The sequence below is a fragment of the Spizellomyces punctatus genome (genome assembly GCF_000182565.1).
Source record: "Spizellomyces punctatus DAOM BR117 chromosome Unknown supercont1.5, whole genome shotgun sequence".
NCBI lineage: Eukaryota > Fungi > Chytridiomycota > Chytridiomycetes > Spizellomycetales > Spizellomycetaceae > Spizellomyces > Spizellomyces punctatus.
In genome coordinates, this window is record NW_015971541.1 from 396,067 (window position 1) to 418,576 (window position 22,510).

The window sequence follows — 22,510 nt, forward strand, 5'->3', positions numbered from 1 at the left end:
CATGTCGGTGTGCCAATCGAGAGCATGGGACGCCAAAATAGTAACAAGTGCTTGGTGGGTCTATGATCATCAAGTGAGTAAGACTGCGCCAACCGGGGAATATTTGACGACTGGAAGTTTTATGATCAGAGGCAAGAAAAATTGGCTTCCTCCAGTCCAACTAGTTTATGGCTTTGGTATTCTGTTCAGAGTGGATGAGACTAGCGTGGGCCGACATTATTGGGAGAGAAGACCATGGGGTAGGGATGGTAACCAAGAGTTGGATGAACAGCCTCGGTTGGACAGCGTAGTGGATGGGAGAGACGAAGGCAAGGCGGTGGATGGTGAGGATGAGGATGTGCTTAATCAGGTTGACGCGAATGTAAATTGCGATGAGCCTGTCAATGGTGCCAACAACATAAATGCTCAACAATCAGAGGGACATTATGAAATGACGAAGAGCGACGATTCTCTGCTATCCATTCAGATGACAATAGAGGATAAGTATGGGCTAGCTGAAGTCGGAGACGAGAATGAGCCACTCGATGGAGCGACGATTGAAACTTCGCTGGACGATGGCCAACAAAGCAAGAAATATCTAAGTGCTAAAGAGCGACGAGAGATGAAGAAGCAGCGTAAGGGTGCGCCTGATTTGAACGAGTCGGATCGGTCTTCCGAGGCAGGATCAACAGCATCGACAAAAGCTCGTGGTTTGAAGAGCAAGGGGAGTGCAAAGGTTGAACAACCCGAGCAGGAGAAGCAGCAAGCTATCCGAGGTAAAAAGGGAAAGTTAAAGAAACTGAAGGACAAGTATGCCGATCAGGACGAGGAGGACCGTCAGCTGATGTTAGAGATTTTGGGGAGTAACAAGGGGCCACAACCGAAGGGCAAGAAAGCTAAAGCCCAGGCAGAGGCGGCTCGGAAGCAAGCTGCACAGCACAAGCAACAGCGAAAATCGGATGTACCTAGAAGGATGCAACGGCTCGATCAGAATGCCGACACACGTATTACAAATCAGGACGTGGAAGTACACCCAGAAGACGATGTAGCCTCTGCGGATGATGATACGGCACGTGCAGCAGATATGGAAGATGAGACAACACTGCCAAGCCGCCGAGGCTCAACGGCCTCAGACTCTGCCGAACTGCGACGGATGCTCGAAGAAGAAAATGTCGCGTTTCTCCCGGAAGAAGAATCCAACCTTACCTTTCTCGACTCTCTCACTGGCCAGCCCCATCCTGCTGATATTCTTCTTCACGCAATTCCAGTGTGCGCACCATGGTCCGCACTTCAGCGCTACAAATACAAGGTTAAGCTCCTCCCAGGCAGTCTGAAAAAAGGAAAGGCAACAAAATCTGCTGTATCTGCATTTGTGGCGATAGCAACAGACGAGGAAAGTCGTGCTGTAAGTAAGCGCGGTAGAGGACGAGGTGGAGAAACGAATAGTGTTGAAGATAACGATGGAGAAGAACAAAATTCAATTGTTGATGCAGCAAAAAGACAAAAGGATCTGATAAAGGCAATACCAGAGATGGAATTGATCAATTCGATGCTCGGGAAAGTTAAAGTCATGAGTGCTGTTGATACCACCAAAAAGGGTGGTAAAGGGGGTGGGAAGAAAGGCAGATGAGGGCGGGATTTCATGCATATGGAGTAAGATATAGCATATAATTTGTATTTACACGTACACACAATCGGTAGAGGAATAATCAAGAAACACAAGCGAAAGACTTTCTAGAGACATGCGTCCGGCAATCCTCGTTTTCATTGAATCATACACCCCTTCTTGGGCGGCTCTGCATCGCCTTTCGATTGCTTTTCAATCTCACTCAACATCGTTTCAAACGCCTTTGCTACGCCTTGATTCATTTTTGCACTGCACTCCACGAAAGAGCACCTCCATTCCTTCGCCAGTCTTTCCCCTTCTTCCGTTGAAACTTGTCTCTGCATTTGCAGATCTAACTTATTTGCTACCAGCACCATCGGAACCCATTCCATCCCAGTATAGTTCAGAATCTTATCTCGAACAACTGAACACATTTCAAAGGACGCTCTGCTCGCAATCGAATATACAATGACGTAGCCATGAATCCCAAGGGCATGTTTGGAGTTCAAGATTGAATACTCGTCTTGTCCTGCGGTGTCGTAGATTTCAAGCGCGTATTCTTGGTGAGTTGTTGGGTGACGGACAGTCTTTGTGAATGTATTCTCGATGGTTGGATAGTATGTCTCCGCAAAATGGTTTTCGACAAATTGGACAGTTAGAGAGGACTTCCCGACTGCTCTGGAGCCTAGAACAGCTATTTTGCGCACCTATTTGGCAATATGAAATGAGTTTGCGAATGGTAGACTCTCGTTGAGTCTTCAGTAAAATACCTTCGGTGGGGATGCCATCTCTCAGAAGCTAATCTCTTTCTATTCGCTAAGTTGCCGTCCTTTTATTCCTTAATGATGCTTCAGGATAATGTAAATTTCGAAACTATGGCCAGTAACCCTGAAGTTTCATTTCGAGCGTTTGCTGTTGGCAAATGAATGCGGATTGTATGACGTGTCTCCGCGCGACTTCACTTGACCATCAAACCACCATCCAACCACCATCAAAGTGCAATTGCAGTGCATATCGTAAGCAAAGAGCATGTCGGAGAGTTCTGAGTTTCTATTTTGATACTTGCAAGAAGATTACGACAAGGAACACGGGAAACCCGCAGTTCACGAGATCGTGAGAGCATTGAGGTGGTGTCGTCGCGTTCCGTCTTTTGAGCTGCGAGTTTCTCGGTGCGTATTTTCCTGTTTCGTGCTTTACCTGCTACAACTAGCTTCCCTTTATTGTTTCTCCACGAAGAGGGTCAACATGCGTGACCGAATGCTAGACCTAAAGGTAAAGGTCCGATGTGAACATGTTTATCACGGTGCTTGTAGGATGACGTCCTTCTAGGGGCAAACCCCAGCAGATAGCTCACCTCTCCGAGAGACCGTTGAAGAGGCCGCACCATCCGCGAAGAAAGGCAAGGAAGAGAAAAAGGACAAGAAAAAGGGCGATGCACTCCATCAACCAGACCTGGAAAAAGGGGAAGGCGGAGAAAGTCCTGCCATGAGAGCCTTCTTCGACGAGATATCGTCAATCAAAGATCAGATTGCCGCGATTCGACGGAATATTGAGAATATTGAAGGACTACATCAAAAGGCGCTGAATATAATCAGTGATGAGGAAACAAAACAGAATGCCAAGGAGCTGGACAGGGTGATGGACCGAACGAACAAGCTGTCAGCGGAAATACGGGCCAAGTTGAAGGCCATGGATGGGGACAACAAAGCCATGGCCAAAAAGCCTGGACAGGAAAGCGATGCGCGAATCCGGATCAGCCAGGTACTCACACACTCTCATGTGCATCTGCCCGCATATAACAAACTTTGCTCTTGTCCTTTTTTGGGCAACCCATTAGCACGGCGCAACAACCAAAAAATTCCTGGATGTCATGAATGACTATAAAGCCATCCAAACAAAGTATCAAGAAAAATACAAGCAACGACTTCAACGGCAATTCCTTATTGTCAAACCACAAGCGACTCCCGAAGAAGTTGACAAGATGATGGACGGACAGCAAGGGCCCATTTTTGCACAACAGATAATGCAATCGGGACAGAGGGGAGAGGCACGACGGGCTTTACAGGACATTCAGGACCGACATCAAGACATCATTCGGATTGAACAAAGCATTATTGTCAGTTTCCGCGCGAAATTGTTGACTTGTGTTCGTAATGAAACTTACCCTCGATTATCTGAATTCAGGAACTGCAACAATTGTTCATGGACATGGCAGTGTTGGTCAGCGCTCAGGGGGAGATGTTGAACCAAATCGAGGTGCATGTCAGCAATGCCGCGGAACACACAGAACAAGGCACACAAGCGCTTTCCAAGGCAATAAAACTACAGAAAAAGAGCAGAAAAAAGATGTGCATTATCATTTGCTGCTTGTTGCTACTGTGCGTGGCAGTGGCATTGGCAGTCTATTTTGGTGAGTTTTATTATTCTGCGGATAGCCAACCTGCTTAGTACTAAGATCAGCAACTTATTTCTGCGACTTTGCAGGAATTGGCAGAAAATAATCTTCCTGGCGCAAAAGAGACTCGATTCAGATTGATGGAATATATAAGATTGATAGTAGAGGATTGGTCGGGGGTGGCATCGATTTTCGATTTTCAAGTTATTGTCAATAATGATAAGCTGTAGGTAAAGCCGGTATTGCAAGTTTCAAATTGTGGTAGTGAGGTGCAAGCGCTGCACGAAGTTCCGTGTGCCATGAATGTTTAATGAAAACAACAGGCGAAGTGCTATTGATCGACTTCTATGGCGATCGTTACCGCCATGTTCAATTGCGGCTGCATTAAAATATCATTCCCGAGAGCCCAGCCTTCCTATTCTGCATGTGAGCGCATGTCCAACGTCCAACGTAATCAATCGTGCTGTGCCCTAACTTTGCGGCCCGGTCACGTTGCTCACCACTGTCACCTAATACACTACTGCTTTGAAACGTCGACATTTGCTCAGAATATTTGGCGTATATACAATGAGCGTTCTAGCCAAGGAGAGCGTCCAGGTAAACAAGACATATACTTGTCATATCATATTGAACTGCACTTCATGTTCTCTCAACCTGTCGCGTAGGCCATTGCAGATACAGCTGGAATCTCACTGAAGGACGAAATTGCCAATGCGCTTGTCCAGGATGTAGAGTACAGATTACGGGAGATCATTCATGTATGACGATTCGTCGTTTCGAACACTTGCTCGATACCGACCGAGGTTTCCTTTTAGGAAGCTGGAAAGTTTATGCGCCATGCCAAACGGCAAAAGCTCCACTCGGATGATATTAATTATGCCCTTCGTGTGCGGAATGTGGAGGTCAGTATTCGTTACATAAGGTGCGACGATGGCCGTCTGATTAGTTACTGGAAAATACGAACAGCCATTATATGGGTGGGAATCAGGCAAATCGTCTCGGTTCAACCTGATCACGCAAGGCACACAGCAAATATATTATGTCGAGGACCAGGAGCTGGATTTGGAAGACATCTTAAATGCACCATTACCTCCTGTTCCCTTGGAGGTTACCTATACTGGTGAGTGGAATTGTGCAAAGAAATCAGTAACATGGAGGCTCATACGTGTGGATAATGTTCTCAGCTCATTGGCTGGCCATTGACGGAGTTCAACCTGCCATTGTTCAAAATCCTACACCTGCTGGTATGTTTGTCCGTATATTTTCTTGATAGCTGCCATGGCTCGCTAAAGCATAGCCCGCTCAGAGTTGCAAGAGCGTAAACTCAAACCTGCCACCGCCGCACCAGCTCCGGCGGAACAGATCTCTGCTCCAGTTTCCATAAGCGGGGAAGCGCCAGCAGAAACATTGGTGAAAGCCGTTCTCACGAAAGAATTGCAGATTTACTACGAGAAGGTCACTGAAGCTGTGACGAGTGGCTCAGAAGAATTGCGATCTTTGGCTGTTGAGAGCATCTCGAAGGATCCAGGAATTCAGCCCTTACTCCCCTACCTGATCCAATTCATCGCTGAGCAAGTACGTAGACAGGGTACATATACATTTGGCAGCCATTTGACGCTTGTCCCTAGGTCACCCAAAATATGCGCAAACTCGATATAACCCATTCAATGATGCGCTTAATAAGAGCAATCTTGCATAATAACAACCTCTTCGTCGAACCATATGTAAGAGTCACATACACCGACCGTTTTATGGAAGACTTATCATACTCACATTGATCAATATTTGTCATTTCTAGCTACATCAACTCATCCCCAATATTCTAACATGTATTGTGGCAAAGAGATTATGTGCAGATCCAGCAACAGATGATCACTGGACGCTTCGAACATATGCTGCCAAATTAATATCGTACATATGCAATCAATATGGAGCGACGTATCAAAGCCTGCAACCCCGCATCACCAAGACATTATTGCGGGCATTTCTGGATCCTCTTAAGCCGCTAAGTACGAACTACGGAGCGATTGTAGGTCTAGCAGCCCTAGGACCAGAGGCAGTGCGAGTACTGTTACTACCCAACGTGAAAGCATTTGGGGATCGCATACAGGACGATTTGAATGCAATGGAAGATGACGGTCCTCAAGCGGTTCGAAAGATGGAAGCCGAGAAGTGTCGGGAAGCCTTGGTGGTGAGCATATGAATTTCTGTCATTTCTATGCATTTCCGTTGTTTCTAAGTCGTGACCGATGTCTAGGGAACTGTCGCGGATCACATTCGGCGGGACATGGAGGAGAGAAGAAATAGTGGGCAATTAGTCACCGAGGGAGATGCTCTACTGGAGGAAGTTCGGTCATCATACGGCTTTTTGGCTCATAGCATATGGCATGAGCTGTACCCTTCGGCCAACGGGTTAAGATAAAACCGTCTTTGCCTTGGAATTAATTTAAAAAGCTGGCAAAAGTAGTAACACCAGAGTCCCAGTTGCGCGCTAATCGCTCGTCGTATTTACAGGTCCTGGTAAGAACTTGCTAGCTAAACCAAGGTAAGCAGAATACGCGACCATGTCCTGAACGGCAGTCTCAAAGGGCCCAGCCGTTAATGCTGGATCTACACCTAACTTCTTGAACAACATCGGCCCGAGACACCCAACAATACCCCCAAATGACGAGCTAATCAAGATACTGAATCCCGTCACTAATGCAAAACTCAAGCTTTTACTCCACGCTAGTCCTATTCCAATCAGGGCAAAACAGGATACGACTGCAATGACGAGCGCCGAAAAAAACTGTAGTAGGATTAGGACTGTAATGAAATTCGCCGTGTCCGTTCTAGGAATGCACCTACTTCTTTAAGCATAACTCGCATTACGTCCTGCCAGTCAGAATTTGATGCATGGCCCGTTGCAAGAGCACGAAGTGTGGTTGTGGATGCTTGGAGGCCGATATTACCTAACCATGATTATGCAATTCAGTATTGTAATGGAATGGAAAACGTTAAACAGAAAGATCAGGATGGATGTACCAGACATGCTTGATAATACTGGTGTGAAGGCTGTCAGTAGGATATGTCGATCTAAGACGTCTGCATAACTTGACACTATTGCGCCCACGAGCATTTCTAGCAGTAGGGTCGTGAGGATAGCGGGAGATCGGTAAAGGGCAACTTTGTAAAATGGGGTTCTGCATAAAGTAAAGAGCAGTGGAAATGAGAACATGTAGTATCGACCCACAGCCCAAACTATCCGATTGCACATTGGCAACCTTACCAACCTCAATAATTTCCTACCTCTGCAGCTTTCGAGCATCGTCCGTCTTTAATAGATAATCCAATCTTGCCCGACATAGTTCTTGTGCGTCATCCAAATTCGCTTGATGCAGGATGAGATTGAGGAATTCTTGCTCTGGCAACTGCTCTGCTCCTCGCTTTTCCCTACTGTCTGAGCCAAATCTTCGTGGACTGGTTGCGCCCGTGAGCAATGACACAACAGCGGTCCCTTCGTCGTGTCCCAAACCGTCCTCTTCGATATCTCCATCTTCCTCGACTTCCAAGCTTCTACGTAATGGTACAAAGGTCTTGGATGTGCTGATAGTGAGGGGTTCTGCACTTCGTCTTCGTACGTGCTTTGTATGTGTCCTCCTGGCATTTGCCTCGGCACCTGAGAAAGTCGCAAACACGAGTGGATCGTCAAAGTCAGACTGCGGCGATGGGGACCGTGATGTCCGCGAGAGGGGGTTGAGTGCTACATATGAACCACCGTCATTTCCAAAGAAGCGTGAAGAAGACATGGTAGTTTGGTCAAAGAAATGCGGTTCCGCGGTGAAACTTCAGGTCGGGACTATCGAAGAGTGGTCTGCTGTGCCACCAGATTGCAAGGATCACAGCCCAGAATATGTCAAATACAAAACTGAACTTTCGAGTAGCGACAGAAAATTGCTATTGCAATATAGTTGATTCATATAATACATCCATTTTAAATCTTTGCGGCCGCCACGGCTGGAAAACCAGCTCCTACTTTCTCCTCTATAGTGTTCCTCACTCCTTCTAGCCCAAGTTCCTTCTTTCCTCCGTCAGTCGAGATGTCTACGCAGCGTTTTGGCAGTCCTTCCAATTCCACTAGCTGACGTGGGGCAATATCTGCATAACTAACTGCCTTAAACCCTCTCTGTAATGAAGTATTCGGTACATTCTCATTTATCGCCTTCAGCACAGCCTCAGGGAATTTGCCGGGGCTTGCAGTGGATAAGCAGATGGTATAGGCAGTAGCGGATCCTCCGTTCTGAATGAAATTCTCCGCAGCCACAACTCCAACCGCCGTGTGAGGGTCCAGTACATAAGCCGGGCATCCCGAATCTGCGCCGGCATGTGAAGGGGTGGGCTCATAAGGCAGGCTGAACTGGTGGTGATAATATCGTTGTATGGCGTCCGTAGTCTGTGCGTCAGACGTGCAAAATGACGAGAAAACCTCCTTTGCACGGGCGAGTACATCTTCCGGAACGCTGAAACCACCCTTCGCTTTTAAGTCGGACATCCATTGAGCGATAGTGGCACTGGCGACTTGCGCCTTTTCTTCCGTCTCAGCGTCCGCTCCTGTATGTCGACCATCGCCTCGGGAAAGGTACCATATGAGTCGCTCAAAGTTCGAGCTCACTAAAATGTCCATAGCAGGAGACAGAGTTTGTCGTACTTCTTCATCCCCAGAGCCGGCCTTCTTCTTCTCGTATCTTCCGGTCTGGAAGAATCGATGTAGGATGTCGTTCTCATTAGTAGCAACAATAAGTCTTTCAATCGGAAGACCCATTCGGACGGCATAATACCCTGCCAGAATATCGCCAAAATTTCCAGTGGGCACACTGTATTGAACTTTGGTCAACGCTGCATAACTTGTTGCACCGGAAGGCGCACCAATGCGCTTTAACAGTGTGAAGTACGAGTAGAAGTAGTAGGTGGTTTGAGCAAGGATACGTGCCCAGTTGATCGAGTTGATGGCAGCAAGGTGGAATCGTCGCCGAAATGGTTCGTCTCCGAAGAGTGTCTTTACAATATCCTGACAATCGTCAAAGGTACCTTCCACAGCCACGTTGTGGACATTTTCATCGAGAACACTGGTCATCTGCTGCTCTTGCACAGGCGAGATACGACCTTTGGGGTGAAGAATGAAGACATTTACATTCTTCTTCCCTCGCAGCCCATAGATGGCAGCACCACCGGTGTCTCCACTGGTGGCCCCCAACACAGTGATGCCATATTGCTCAACACTTCCTCTGTTCCTTCTGGCTAGAAAGTACTCGAACAGATTCCCGAGAACCTGCAATGCCACATCCTTGAAGGCAAATGTAGGCCCACGGAAGAGCTCCAACACATAGAGATTATCGAAGTTGTGATTGCCTAGTTCTGGCCGCACGTTAGGCAACTTTGTCAATGGAGTGACTTCCGGGGTAGAAAAGGTGGCGAATGAGCGAGTCAATATATCCTCCAGATCCTTGTCGGGTATTTCCTGCTCTGCAATGAATTTGCGAAAGATCTTAGCTGCCAGCTTTGGAAAGGGCAGGTCTGCCCACGAGAGGATCTCAGAGAGTGGCACTGTAGGAACATGGTGTGGAATGTAAAGTCCTCCGTCGGTCGCCAGACCTTCAAAGACCGCCTCCTCAAAAGAGAGGTTCGTTGACTTCCCTCTCGTTGAACGGTAACGCATTGCAATCTAGATTTTTGTGGGATGGAACACGAGAAAACCTTCCCCACCGCAAGCTACTGGAGTGTCTCAAAGATCTGGCCAGATATGGTTTCAGATGGTTTAGATGACTCCAACCAAATATTCACATTTCATATTATGTAAGCGTTTACTTATATTGGCTCGTCTGAACCTTGACCGACCACTCCACGACGCAGGTTCTGCAAACGCATATGAGCAAAAGTGCATTTCTGAGCCAATGATGACTAATTACCTTCAAGAACTTTTCAACTTCCAGTGACGTTCTCATCTTAAGATCCTGTGGACGGACGCCGAAGCCTCTGCCCAAAAGCTCATCAATGCCTTGTTTTGATAGCCCTGGATCAAATCGTGCTATTGCACGTGAATAGTCTAAAGCAGTGAGACGAAACGTTTGTGCTTCCTTGCTTCTAGTCTTTTCTGCCTCCATTCGGATACTTGTACCCAATAGGTCCTATAAACGGGGCATCGTCATATGCTTCTCTTTCTTAGATCAGTGTTCTATATCCATTATGAAACTCACCGATAACCCCGTCACGTACGCCTCTCTACTCTCCATCTCTTGTTCCCGTACAATATCCAAGAAAAGACTTTCAGATTCTGGCTGGAAGAGCCAACGGTAAGTCAGCGTGCCACCAGGTTGGTCTGCGTCAAGGGCCTTTTCGAAGCCAAAAGCATTTAGTGTTCTATGAAGCGATATTGTCACAGTTTTGCGCTTCTGAAAGCGCAGTTCTTACGTTCTGAAGCTGCTCAAACTGCTGATCTCCCTTCGTTGGCCAGTGCTGCTTTAAGGCTGACATGGCTTCTTGCTTTGATATAATCCCCCTGACTTTCCCTTCGTGTACTTCTACGTCCAATCGGTAGAAAAGCGTTTTTAGTCGCTCAATTTTGCGTGATTGTTGATGGTAAACTTCCTCGTCCAGCGCATCTAAGTGGGCGCAACAATCAGTTCCACAATCTTATTACATGACGACGACAGTAGAATACCTGTCAGAACGTTGTAAAACAGCTGACACTCGACACTTTGAAATTGGTGCTTCTTGCAGGCCTCATGAATATTATAACCCCATTCCGCTACAGCCTCTTGAGTACCAAACCGCTTTTTTAGATATGCGTATAAAAAATCTGCCAGCTGATAGGGAAATGAGTAATGAATCATCGAGAATCTCACAAGCTTAGATGCCCTACACTCGAGCGATTTCCGGCTCGTTTTGGACCAGCATCATAGATGGCTTTCGCGGACCAGATATCTCGAATCAACAAACAGAGGTTCTTGCGTGACAAGCGGCGATTCCTGATCTTTCCTTTGAACCTTCCAAAAACGACAGATATATTTAGCCACACGAAACAAAGCCTGCTGGATGGGAGGTATGTGTACCTAAGATGTTTTGGTATTCCAGCCCCTAATCCGAGTCCAACAAAGAAACGGGGTTCCAAGTCTATCTGACCCCTGACCCGGTCCGGCTCTTTCTCACGTCTGAGTTCGGGCTTTGCAGTCTTAGCCTGAAATCACAAAGTGAGAAATGCATTTATATAAATAACGAATATACACTTCTGGGCAATAATACCTTGATCAGTTCTCGGATAAGTAAGACAATAGAATCGTTATAGTCTCGGTCTTTGCAGAGTAGACCCCATTCTTGAACACTTGCGGGACACCTTGATTGAACATAGTCCCAATCTGGATACTATTATCAAGAAAGGCGATAAGTCAGGGCATGATGTCGCACTGCACTGTGATAATAACCTTATCCTCCTGCTCTCTTTTCAAGATACGTTCTAGTTCGGTAATCCGGTCTTGCAGAGCTCGATTTGTGGCTGTCTGTTTTCGTTTGATGAGTTGTCACACAGGCGCTAGAGAAATCCTATACTCTCAAATCCCACCAGTGCTTCCAACTCTTGTAAGCGTTGATCCCCAAGGCTTGTTGCAACCTCACGCTCTTTGACGACATCCTCATACTGCCTTCGAGTGACCGAATTTGCATAGGAGGCGTTTAATGTATTCATTGCGTCGACCATTGATGCCAGATCTTCATGAGCTGGGACCAGAGGAGACCTCGCTGTCAGCAACTAGCTGAGAAGCTGGCTACTAGTCACTCTATGCCCAACCTTTTCGCAATCCACGTTGCAATTCAGAGTTCTCCTCTTCTTTTCTCCTTAGCTCTTCCTGAGATCGTCGTTCTAACGTGTCCATTTCAGCGCGTATCTCTGCTATCTTGCTCGAGACGTATTCCTGCGCTACCGTACTTAATGAGATTTCGCATCTTCAGGGAATCTCATTATCTCACATATCCGCACGAACCTCGTTACGTGCATCCCTCCGAATCAATTCATCAGATATCTTTCCGTATTGATGTCGCAGGCTCTCCAACTCCGATTCAAGGAGGGAAGACTTTCGTTCAAGGTCGTGGTTGCGGTTCCTGAGGATATGGCTGTTATTCCTTGAGTTATGCAATGGGTACTGAGGGCCTCAACATACATGCACTGTTGTAACTTCTGATCTGCGTCCTCTCGCATTCGATCCATGTCTTGTGCCGCCTGGTATTTATGTATTGCCAACTGTGCCTGCAATGGCTCTGTGTACATTTCGGTCAAGGAATAAGCAATAGAAAAAGAGCAAGAATTGATGACCAGAATGAAAGCTATGAAAGGATATAATTTATCCAAAGCCCTCCGTTGTGCTTGCAGGGCCATTTCATACTCGTTCTTGACTTGACTTAGAAGGGGCTCATATGTTTTGAACTCCTCTATGAAGCGATCTACGCGAAGCGTCAGTTTATTGAAGAATATCCTTGATTCTCTCCGCCACTGCCTACCAAAGACCTCGCGATAAACCTGCAGTCGACAACTGTCCCCTGCTGGTGCGCTGTCAATGACTATTCAGCATGTTGTATTGATACCAATTGCACGGAAAACGATGAGTATTGTACCTATCAACACCGAGCACCTTTGTTTCTGTTTTCATGTACTGCAATAGCGACATCAGAAGCCTCGGTTTGGTCTTGTCACCAGGGTACAGTATCCTGCTGGATGCATTACTAGCGCTATGAGGATCACTGGCCTGTGAACGTGTTCGTGTCGCGGACCCTGTCGATCTTGCACTGCATGGCCGTGAACCCCAACCCACACGACGATTGGCGTCCCCAAATCCCGCGGTTGATGTGCGTGGCATGAGCATATCGTAGGCGTTGACCGTAACCTTGCTTAAATCCGCATCATAAGATAAAATATCCTCCGGACTTGGGGAAAGGTAAGCATTTGTTGAGGTTATTAGGATCTGGCTGCAATCTGGACTTACTTCAGGGATTCAACATATCTGATAGCGTCGCCCTCGTCAAAGGACCCAACGGACTCTGCACGCATCATCTTCCTTCAGCAAGCCCAATGAGGATTTGAATACCTATACTACGCTTCGTTTCTATCCAAAAAGCTGGTTCTCCCAGCAATGCGCATTCTTGTAGCAATTCTGGTATGTGCGCGCCTGAAGCAATTGGCTTTGTGGATATTTGTACGCGTCGACTAGACGCGTTATTAGGTGAGCGAAGTCCAAAGAACGGTACGAAAGGGGCAAACCCCCAAACCTTAACTGTTCTATTTATAATATTCGATACATGTCGCTCATAGAACTTGAAATACGACCAGCTTAAAGATCTGAGAGTTGGCAAAAGCCTTGCTGTCACGTATACTAATACTCATTAGTCTGGCGCCTTTTTCCACTAATATCTCATCTGGGCACTGGTTCATATCTATGGTTCCTCATGCTGCCTGAGGAATTTACTGTAGGATAGTTTGCAAATCTGCCCCTTCGCAATATCAATCCAATTTTATTCCTTGAACTCAGTTCTATGCTCGTTCATTGTTCGTAACGCTTGAAGGTACTTTAGATTAGATGTCTTGCCAGGGATTTCACTGAACCACAGGTATAGATGCTCCTGTTGGACATCAGCTATCTCCTTATGGGAGCTCATGCCTGTATCGGCAATTGCATGGACCGTCACCGAGTTAGTTACGGAGAGTGCCTGAAGAAGCTCCGACCAAGCCCCCCATATTACGTAATCAGTTTGAAGTCCATGATTTGTGACGTCACGTCGTCGACCCCCAACGCTTGCTCCACGTTTAGGTCGCGTGCAACCGCTCAAGGAATCACCTATTTTGAGGGCGATTTGGAGCATCTGCTCCCAAACACCCTCATCTTCATTTACAGCTTCCATCCACTGCTTTTAGTAAAATGGAGGACAACGAGTTACTCCGAACGAATGACACAGATGTGTCATTGCTAGGATCTATCTTCACTTCCGTTGCAGTGGTCCTTAGATCCTTATTCAGTGTGCCCTGGCACTTCTTCGGGTTTCTCTCGTACTCTGTAACAGCGACGATCACATTCAATTACTGGACTCTTCTCGTTGTGTTTCTATTGTGCGCAACGGCACTTTATCTGGTTGTCCGATACCGTCTCTTGACTCGATACTCCAGGCTGCCGGCGCCTCAAGTTGCAAAAATCACTGGTGTATCCTTTGACCTACATCCCGATACAGCCTTTGACGATGACAAGGATCACATCAATTATCCGGATGAGTTGATGGGCGCATTTCTCTCATCGATAAAGATATTTGGCTATCTTGATCGCGCTGTGTTCCACGAGCTTGCACGACATTTGCGCACACGAAAACTTAAGGCCGGAGAGGTTCTTTTCCAGTCGGACGATGACGTTCGGGACTTCTACGTGGTAGTTGATGGGACTGTGCAAGTGTTTGTGAAGGGCCAGGAAGACAAAGAGGAAGAATTACTTCATCAGGCCCCTGAAATGGATGAGAAGGATGGCACATCGGTCGGACGAGATTGGCCAGGACACCACCTTCTTAATGAGGTGCACGCTGGCGGCACAGTTTCAAGTCTTTTCAACATTCTATCTGTCTTCACAGAGAAAATGGAATTGAACTCAACACTCAGTGCAACAGGTGATTCTCTTGCGGACGCCTTTGATACCCCACCTGAGCACTTGACTGCGTCACAAGAAGTATTTCCTGGGTTGAGACGAACAGAATCAGCACAGGGAATGAAGACCAAAGCGCAGCACGCAACGGACTCTGGACCAACTGGACGCCCAGCTTTGGAAGCTCGTGGGACTGAAGATGTTCTTAATCAATTTGATGAGCAACATTTGCCAGACACTGAGTCCGATATTTCCCCCAGCGCTAGCGCTCGTAAGGACCTGCGAATAGCTACCGCTAATATTCTCCCGGCACGCAGTCGATCAGTACATGCCAACATCGCGACGCGCGCCGCCACAGATACTACCCTTGCTGTTATTCCCGCGGAAGCGTTTCAAAAGCTTACCGAGAAATTCCCGAAAGCCGCTGCCCATATGGTTCAGGTGATCCTTACCCGCTTCCAACGCGTCACTTTCATGACCTTGTATCGCTACCTCGGGTTGTCAAAAGAGCTTTTAAAGATTGAGAAGCGCGTGAACGAGATTGCCGGATATGGTCTTCCGGAAAATCTCTTCAGTTTAGCGGATTTTCAGCGTCTTCGAGAGAGGGCAAACGTGATGAGGGGTATTGGAGATGGATCACTATCAGACGCTGGTATTCGTCCCACTAGTGGGAAGCGTGATGTTCACAAAGCCAGCCCGCGTGCACGCCGAACTTCCAAGGTTAAGCAGACGCAATTTGAGGAGAACTATGAAGGCGATGTGGAGGATTCTGAGCGCGATAGTCCCAACCATTCTATTCCTAGCCTCCTTGTCAGCCGCCCGCGGAATGAAGGCAGAGGCTTTAGGCATCTGCTGGATAACGATCACGACGACTCTGATTTAAAGGATTCAATCTTCTCTTGCATAGCTCAGATTATTGGGATGTTTCCAATGGAAGATGCCAGTTCAACGTCCATTATCTCCCCTCAGTCATCACAGAAGCCGTCGCCAATGGCATATGGTGGAGTACCTCCCAGGCCTCGGGCGTCCCCAAGCTTTAGCGACTTTGATGATACAGCGTCGACATCATCCCGCATGTCCGTTACTAGCGATAACGGAAGCGCTGATGTCCAGATTTTGTTCTACGAAAGAGGAGCTACACTTATTCGGGAAGGGGAGCGGAATGCCGGCTTGTATTTTGTAATTGATGGAATGTTGGAAGCATCAGTGAGGTCATCGGCTGAACCAGCATTCCGAGCAATGCCAAAAGATCGTAGCTCGGCCGGAGAAGAGTCTGAAAGCCCCCTCAATGAGGGATCGTATCGTCGGAGTTTGTTTTTCATCAAGCCAGGTGGATTGGCCGGATATCTGGCTGCAGTTACAGGTGTGTTGGTAGTGGCATCCAGGCACAGGACAGTCAGCCCCACCGATGCTTAATCATTGAACATTATAGGATATATATCTTTTGTCACAATCCGCGCGAAAACCGATGTCTATGTTGGCTTCCTTCCAAAATCTGTTTTGGAACGCTATATTGAAAGACATCCCAGTGTGCTGTTGTCATTGGCGAGGCGGCTTACATCTCAGCTATCGCCGCTGGTCTTCCACATTGATGCGGCATTGGGATGGGATCAAGTGAATGCAGGACAAGTTTTGTGTCGTGAAGGGGAACCTTCGGACTCCATATACATTGTTCTTAACGGTCGACTCCGTAGCATTATCGAGCGGTCGAAAGCAGATGACAAGGCAACCTTTGAGATCTTGGCCGAATATGGTCAGGGAGAGTCCGTTGGGGAAATGGAGGTTTTAACCGATACTGCCCGACCAGCGACAGTTCACGCCATTCGCGATACGGAGATTGCAGTAATGCCAAAAACCTTCTTCAATGCGTTGGCTTTACGCCATCCTGAGATAACGATAGCTATTTCTCGAATCATAGCTGCACGTTCACGATTGTCGGTGAAAGGCGCTGGCGGTCCTGTGCAGCCAAATTGGAGCGCACCTCAAAGCGTCAATCCCTCGAAGAACATGGTGAACGTCAACATGAGAACTGTCGCAATCTTGCCTGTTAATGGACTTGTGCCAATTGCGGACTTTGCCCGGAATCTCCATAATGCCATGAAGCTGGTTGGTGCTTCTGTGGTGATGCTGGATAATGGCAGCATTATGAATACCCTCGGGAAACATGCCTTTAGCCGTATCGGACGACTAAAATTGATGAACTGGCTTGCCGACCAGGAAGAAAGCCATCGGATGGTGTTGTACGTCGCAGATGGTGGGGTAAACTCACCTTGGACGCAAAGGTGTGTTAGACAAGCAGATTGCATTCTCCTGGTAGGACTTGGAGACGAAGATCCGGAAATTGGCGAATTCGAGCGCCTTTTGATTAGTATGAAGATCACGGCTCGGAAAGAGCTCGTCCTTTTGCATTCGGCGCGGATGTGCATCCCTGGAAGCACGGCGCAATGGTTGAAGAACCGAGTGTGGGTACACGCTCATCATCACGTATGTTATCTTGCGGTGAAACTTATTCTGTGAGCGTGGAACTCATAATTTTTTGCACCTCACAATGCAGGTCCAAATGCAATTAAGTACTCCCCGCCTGCTTTCTGAATCATCACGAAAGAATACGCTATCCAATCTTCGCAACCACTTCCAAGGAATCACGGCGCCGCATGTGGAGCAAATGACACCCCTGCACCTCCATACCGGGATCCGCTCAGATTTTGCTCGTCTGGCTCGCCGACTACTCTCGAAATCCATTGGTCTTGTTCTAGGGGGCGGAGGTGCTCGCGGAATATCCCATATTGGAGCGATTCGTGCGCTGGAGGAGGCCGGCATTCCCATCGACATGGTTGGCGGTACCAGCATTGGAAGTTTTGTGGGAGGTCTCTATGCGCGAGAGAATGATCACGTTAGCGTCTATGGGAGGGCAAAAATGTTCTCTGGGCGCGTTGTATCAAAGTGGAGGCAGATTATGGACTTGACATATCCGGTTACAGCCTTATTCACTGGACATGAGTTCAATCGTGGTATTTGGAAGGTATGACGACGTCATCAATGGCTATACAGCTCTAAACTCAAGCTAAAATATTCTTCAGTGCTTCAAAGAAACCCAGATCGAAGATTGCTGGTTGCCGTACTTTGCGGTGACAACCAACATAACCTGGTCGCGAATGGAAATTCATGAAACTGGGTATATGTGGCGATATGTTCGAGCATCTATGTCGCTGTCTGGCTACCTCCCCCCACTTTGTGACAATGGCAACATGCTTCTGGATGGTGGATATCTCAACAATCTTCCTGCAGATATCATGCGATCTCACGGAGCCGAAACCATCATTGCGGTTGATGTTGGGTCGGTTGATGATACGAGTCCAGTGACTTACGGCGATTCACTTTCGGGATGGTGGGTCCTTCTTCAGCGGTACCTTCCATTCTTTGGACCATATGTGACGAGGAAATACGGCAAAATTCCGGGACTGGCCGATATTCAAGCGCGTTTGGCTTACGTCTCTAGTGTAAAACAGCTGGAAGATGCGAAACAGATAGAGGGATGTTTCTATTGGAACCCGCCTGTTCAAAAATATGGAACCCTAGAGTTTGACAAGTTTAAGGATATTTTCATGGTCGGATACAAGTATGGAAATGACATTGTTAAGAAATGGGAAATGGATGGAACGCTGAGGAAGAGGTTTGGAGTAAAAGATGTTGATGATATGGGAGGCAAGGGACGTCATGGGAGACGGGCGTCTATTTAGTGGTGCTGTATCTTATAGTGTAGGTAGCGGCTAAGTAGCAGTGCAACTGTACGGTACAAAATTTCTTAGATAGGCCAAGCTGAATACATGCTTTCAATGACCGCATTTTTTTTGCCAGTTGTCGCATCCCAAGTCATTTTGCGTCTGAGAAACCACAATATGTTCTTTATTGAACAAGGTAGCAAGTCCAAGTTGCAATATGCAGCTGCCATTTATGCGCGCTATATTCCTCTCCACCCATCCTCCTGCTCTTCCCCCAAGACTTCGGGTATGGTGGGACAGCATTTGACTCCTCATATGTAATACCTCCTTTTACAATAGACACAGTTTATTTTGCGAGACAAGTCCTGAAGGTAAACCAGAAGCTACTCACGATGCATAGGTGACTCTGCTCTTTAAATATATCCAACCATATGGTTATGGAGCGTTCATGATCGAGATTTCGTAATCACCCTTGCCACAGTCACGACATCATTACGTTATACTGGCGGCTAAGCCTCCGAATTAGATGTTCCAACCTGCAAAACCGCAAGTGACGAAATTCTCACCACCATTGACCGACATCAATTTTCTGAAAGGGCGGGGGGCCTCAAGTACGACGGGGAGAGTATAACAGTGTCCTGGATTGTGTCCAAGGGATTTCCTTGTATTCGTTTTCTGTTACGGACTTTCACAGGCAACCTGGTCCACGTTGTCCACTTCCATGCGACTCAGGATTCCTATCCCCGTCGGGTTTCTGTTCCTGGCGGCATTGTATCCGCTTGCAGCTGCTCAAGGCGTTCTCATAGCAGCGGCTGGATATTTGATACCGGAAGCTGCCTTTGCAAGTTTTGCGGCGCAAATTCAGCAAGCTTGTAAGTTGAAACCGGCGTGGGAAACTGATCTGGAAGAACACAAACTTACATGGGAATTTTACAGACCAGCAAATAGCGACACCCGATGCATACGTGACCAAGGCAGTGGATGATGTGATTTCAACAGCAGGGCATGGGCCCGTAGATACGGCGGCTGTGACATATCTGGTGCAGGTAGGTTCTATCCGCCGCCAATTCTCCACATCGAGCCGATCGTCTTACATTGAAATCATAGCAACTTAACACCGTCATCCCCCAAGACCCATCATACACCCCTCTCCGCGACGCCACGAACCAACTTTCGGCAGCCGTCTTCGCTGCTGAGCATTCGCAGCCTCTCCCGATCCCCGGCTCTGTGACTACTGTTACTTTTGTTCCTCGTCCTACAGGGAGTCCCATAGTAAGCACGGCACCTTCTCCGTCATCATCTGGGATAGCTTCTGGGACATATTCCCCGATCCGCGGACCAATCACTAGTACAGTATCCGTTACAACCTCGGTGACAGTCCAGCCCACCGTCGCGCCCACCGCCGCGCCGTCGCCCATAGGGGGGGATGGTTCTGGGACTTTTCCACCTCCATTCCAACCTGCAGGAAGGTCTGATAGTGCTGCCATGATGAATAGCATCACAGACGCAGGGTGGAGCATGATGGCTACGATGTTGAGCGTATTCTTGGCTGCGGCATTTTGACGGCTTAGTTCGAAGCCTGATGAGACTTTTGAAACTTCCTAATGTAACGTGTATATAGACGATGTTCAGTGTTTGACATCATCATTAATTCTGGTCACAATGTGGTAAACAGTAGGGCAATCTCAATCTTGTGTTGAAATTTGCATAATTATGTAATTCTTTACGAAATTATCTACAATAGATCTTTCATCTGACTCATAAACTCATCATACTCATCCGTAGCCGCCTTCACTGGTGGTTTTTTGACTGGTGGGGCGGGAGCTGATGGTGCCGGTAAAGGAGACTCGCCCCCTTCGCCTTCGACATCTGGTGCCGCATTAAGCGCCTTCTTGGGAGGTGGTCGCAGCGGCTTCGGTGCAGATCCAAGTTTCGGCTGGCCTGCTGTTGTCTTCTTTCTCAGCAATGACGCTGGAATCAATTTTACCGACTCTGCTTGAAGATCTCGCATTTGTGGTGCAGCTGCTATAACTGGTGCAGGTGCAGGCTGTGGTTCTGGTTGAGGTCCTGCTTCAGGCGCCGTGTTCACCGAAGAATGCGGATAACCGCCGTGAAAACCTGGTGGGGGACCATACGGTGCCATACCAGGTGGAGGTCCCATAAACGGTGGTCCTGGTCGCGGCATGAATCCTGGCGGTCCGAATGGTGGATATGGTGGCGGGCCTGGGGGCATGCCATGTGGGGGAGGCATAAAAGGTGGACGGTAGTAACCTACGTGAAACGATGGAGAGGTGCGTTAATGAGCGGCAGTAATACTGAAAATCACTGGGCTAGTACAGACCTGGTATGGGCATTCCTGGTCCGCTTGGCGGTCCCCATTGTCCAGGATGTCTATACGGGGGACCAAATGGAGGTTCTGGTGGCCGTTCGGTTGGATACGGGTTGTGGTGTTGTCCAGGTGTTGGTCTGACCTGACCCGGTGTCGCGGGAGGTTGGGTGGATGAGTCTCGAGCTGGGGACGTTTTGTAATCCGCCTTATTTCGGATTTCTGGTAGCTCCAATGTGACATATATCTGTGCTTCAAAATTAGGTGTTGCTCCGTCGGGTAATGGTATATAGGATAGGTCGTCATATTGAAGCATGGGCTCTGGCTCGGCTTTCTGGGTTGTGACAGTTTCTGGTTCATTTTGTTCGCTCTCCCCTGAAACGGTACATGGTTTACTATGTTATCCACGCACCGTGATCTTTCACAGTCATACCTTCTGAAGATGAAACTGAAGAGTCAGAATCGCCTTCGCTCTCATCACTATCACCTTCGCTTTCTTCATCTACACCGACAATGTTTTGAGTAAATAGGTATCTTCTAGATATATCAGTGGGCACCTTGGCTTACCAAGGTGCGCAGGCTTCTTCGGTCCATGTGGGTTGAAAGTGGGATGGTACCATTTCATTTCCACGTCTGCTTCTTTCTTTTGTTTCTGCTTCGGTAACGGAGCATTTGGGTCGACAGGTGCAAGTCCTAGTTGCTACAAAGGAAATAAGCACAAGGACTGACAACTGATGGCAAAACACCTAAAATACCTGTCGTGCTTCATTGATCTTTTTGATCCTCTGTTCAGCATATTGTCGCTTCGTGCGTACAGTTGGATCAGTCTGCTCTGTTACGCCAAGCTCGTGAGTTCGCAGCCATAGTTTAAGAACTGCCCCAACAACACTCCACCTAGTTCTCGATATGTGGCAAGTTCTGCAAGAACCTTCGATGTGTCTTTTTGTGCAGTTGTGATCAACCGAATTTTCTTCCGCTCTTCTTTGTTCTAGACGGAGACATGTAAGATAAGTTGCGCGAGACTCCGAGAGGCGATACAAGATTCCTTACCTTTTTCAGCTCCCGTTTGCGTTGGAGCTTGCGGTGAGCCTACGTATGCATAGTGCCTAAAATCAGTTAAAGAGCGACAAGACGACCAATGAACAAAAGCGCCGATGCGTACATCCGCCGGGTTCATGCTCTTCCCCGATTTGCGACCCATCCTCGAGACGAACGGTAAGATGTAGACTGGTCTTCGCTATAGTATCGTGATTGAGAGGATCTACGAGGATAATGTTTAGCTGTCGTGCGGAGATCTGGCGCTTAGCGAGACCAGACTAGCATGGTCGGCCTTCGAAGAGAGCTATATATTATGACTGTGCCACTTATGTCTCTCGGGTTAGCCATTGACACCCAGGCCTGGAGTCATCCTTGACTGAATTCGTTTCGCACCAACTGCCGCATACCTTATGCTTCTGATGATGCCCCAAACATCAGTCCTTCGCATAGTATTACATTCAATCATCATTAAGTATGATGCCTAGTCAACCAGTTTACAGCCCATTTCCGGAAACCGATGTCGAAAGACTGAGGACCCGTCAGCGGTATCTTCTCACCTCTTTAGTTCCAACCTTACAATGAAGAACAGGACCCACAATGGATGATGGCGCTCTCAACAATTAAAGAAGCATATCCCTATGCACGATCACGCACGATATATTTTAAAGTACATATGATAGTAGTGCTCATTCGCCAGTGTGTGATATCATTACAGCCGGGAATTGGCAAGGTTCGCCATCGTTTGTAGTGTCGAAGCTCCCATCATCCAAGGGCGCATCACTGCTCAGCCGTCTCCTGCAC

General features: G+C 47.7%; 10 protein-coding genes across 10 annotated transcripts; 5 read left to right on the forward strand and 5 right to left on the reverse strand.

Moving 5' to 3' along the window:
• On the forward strand, positions 1 to 1,726 carry SPPG_03204 (uncharacterized protein; the record flags this gene model as incomplete). Its single annotated transcript, XM_016751478.1, has 1 exon — positions 1 to 1,726. A coding segment is annotated over one exon (1,609 nt), but the record flags the coding sequence as incomplete, so codon positions are not given.
• On the reverse strand, positions 1,627 to 2,499 carry SPPG_03205 (small GTP-binding protein domain). Its single transcript, XM_016751479.1, has 2 exons — positions 2,356 to 2,499; positions 1,627 to 2,292 (listed from the first exon to the last, which is right to left on the reverse strand). The coding sequence occupies exons 1-2, from the start codon at positions 2,371 to 2,373 to the stop codon at positions 1,744 to 1,746; spliced, it is 567 nt and encodes a 188-aa protein (XP_016609433.1). The 5' UTR covers positions 2,374 to 2,499; the 3' UTR covers positions 1,627 to 1,743.
• A 170-nt stretch (positions 2,500 to 2,669) lies between these two features.
• Positions 2,670 to 4,221, forward strand: SPPG_09095 (uncharacterized protein). The gene is made up of 5 exons (XM_016757250.1): positions 2,670 to 2,857; positions 2,915 to 3,346; positions 3,423 to 3,701; positions 3,770 to 3,995; positions 4,070 to 4,221. Exons 1-5 carry the CDS (start codon positions 2,831 to 2,833, stop codon positions 4,084 to 4,086), a joined length of 981 nt encoding a protein of 326 aa, XP_016609434.1. The 5' UTR covers positions 2,670 to 2,830; the 3' UTR covers positions 4,087 to 4,221.
• A 290-nt stretch (positions 4,222 to 4,511) lies between these two features.
• Positions 4,512 to 6,454, forward strand: SPPG_09096 (TATA-binding protein-associated factor TAF6). The gene is made up of 9 exons (XM_016757251.1): positions 4,512 to 4,577; positions 4,646 to 4,738; positions 4,796 to 4,882; positions 4,947 to 5,100; positions 5,165 to 5,224; positions 5,287 to 5,555; positions 5,609 to 5,704; positions 5,779 to 6,171; positions 6,238 to 6,454. Exons 1-9 carry the CDS (start codon positions 4,548 to 4,550, stop codon positions 6,400 to 6,402), a joined length of 1,347 nt encoding a protein of 448 aa, XP_016609435.1. The 5' UTR covers positions 4,512 to 4,547; the 3' UTR covers positions 6,403 to 6,454.
• SPPG_03207 (uncharacterized protein) lies at positions 6,398 to 7,813 on the reverse strand. Its single transcript, XM_016751480.1, has 4 exons — positions 7,269 to 7,813; positions 7,005 to 7,162; positions 6,828 to 6,931; positions 6,398 to 6,768 (listed from the first exon to the last, which is right to left on the reverse strand). Exons 1-4 carry the CDS (start codon positions 7,766 to 7,768, stop codon positions 6,472 to 6,474), a joined length of 1,059 nt encoding a protein of 352 aa, XP_016609436.1. The 5' UTR covers positions 7,769 to 7,813; the 3' UTR covers positions 6,398 to 6,471.
• Positions 7,814 to 7,893: 80 nt separating this feature from the next.
• Positions 7,894 to 9,720, reverse strand: SPPG_03208 (threonine synthase). Its single transcript, XM_016751481.1, has one exon. It carries the CDS (start codon positions 9,673 to 9,675, stop codon positions 7,954 to 7,956), a length of 1,722 nt encoding a protein of 573 aa, XP_016609437.1. The 5' UTR covers positions 9,676 to 9,720; the 3' UTR covers positions 7,894 to 7,953.
• A 104-nt stretch (positions 9,721 to 9,824) lies between these two features.
• On the reverse strand, positions 9,825 to 13,158 carry SPPG_03209 (uncharacterized protein; the record flags this gene model as incomplete). Its single annotated transcript, XM_016751482.1, has 17 exons — positions 12,989 to 13,158; positions 12,621 to 12,929; positions 12,507 to 12,556; positions 12,347 to 12,449; positions 12,170 to 12,268; positions 11,993 to 12,110; positions 11,800 to 11,923; positions 11,575 to 11,729; positions 11,438 to 11,512; positions 11,259 to 11,378; positions 11,069 to 11,193; positions 10,879 to 11,002; positions 10,678 to 10,822; positions 10,428 to 10,618; positions 10,214 to 10,348; positions 9,926 to 10,144; positions 9,825 to 9,872 (listed from the first exon to the last, which is right to left on the reverse strand). Exons 1-17 carry the CDS (start codon positions 13,054 to 13,056, stop codon positions 9,825 to 9,827), a joined length of 2,208 nt encoding a protein of 735 aa, XP_016609438.1. The 5' UTR covers positions 13,057 to 13,158.
• Positions 13,159 to 13,815: 657 nt separating this feature from the next.
• Positions 13,816 to 18,468, forward strand: SPPG_03210 (lysophospholipase). Its single transcript, XM_016751483.1, has 4 exons — positions 13,816 to 15,986; positions 16,056 to 17,107; positions 17,178 to 17,645; positions 17,704 to 18,468. The coding sequence occupies exons 1-4, from the start codon at positions 13,919 to 13,921 to the stop codon at positions 18,361 to 18,363; spliced, it is 4,248 nt and encodes a 1,415-aa protein (XP_016609439.1). The 5' UTR covers positions 13,816 to 13,918; the 3' UTR covers positions 18,364 to 18,468.
• A 413-nt stretch (positions 18,469 to 18,881) lies between these two features.
• SPPG_03211 (uncharacterized protein) lies at positions 18,882 to 20,100 on the forward strand. Its single transcript, XM_016751484.1, has 3 exons — positions 18,882 to 19,217; positions 19,282 to 19,391; positions 19,453 to 20,100. Exons 1-3 carry the CDS (start codon positions 19,067 to 19,069, stop codon positions 19,906 to 19,908), a joined length of 717 nt encoding a protein of 238 aa, XP_016609440.1. The 5' UTR covers positions 18,882 to 19,066; the 3' UTR covers positions 19,909 to 20,100.
• Positions 20,014 to 21,979, reverse strand: SPPG_03212 (uncharacterized protein). The gene is made up of 8 exons (XM_016751485.1): positions 21,834 to 21,979; positions 21,722 to 21,760; positions 21,566 to 21,659; positions 21,427 to 21,503; positions 21,239 to 21,371; positions 21,105 to 21,173; positions 20,687 to 21,046; positions 20,014 to 20,616 (listed from the first exon to the last, which is right to left on the reverse strand). Exons 1-8 carry the CDS (start codon positions 21,870 to 21,872, stop codon positions 20,081 to 20,083), a joined length of 1,347 nt encoding a protein of 448 aa, XP_016609441.1. The 5' UTR covers positions 21,873 to 21,979; the 3' UTR covers positions 20,014 to 20,080.
• Positions 21,980 to 22,510: the final 531 nt, after the last annotated feature.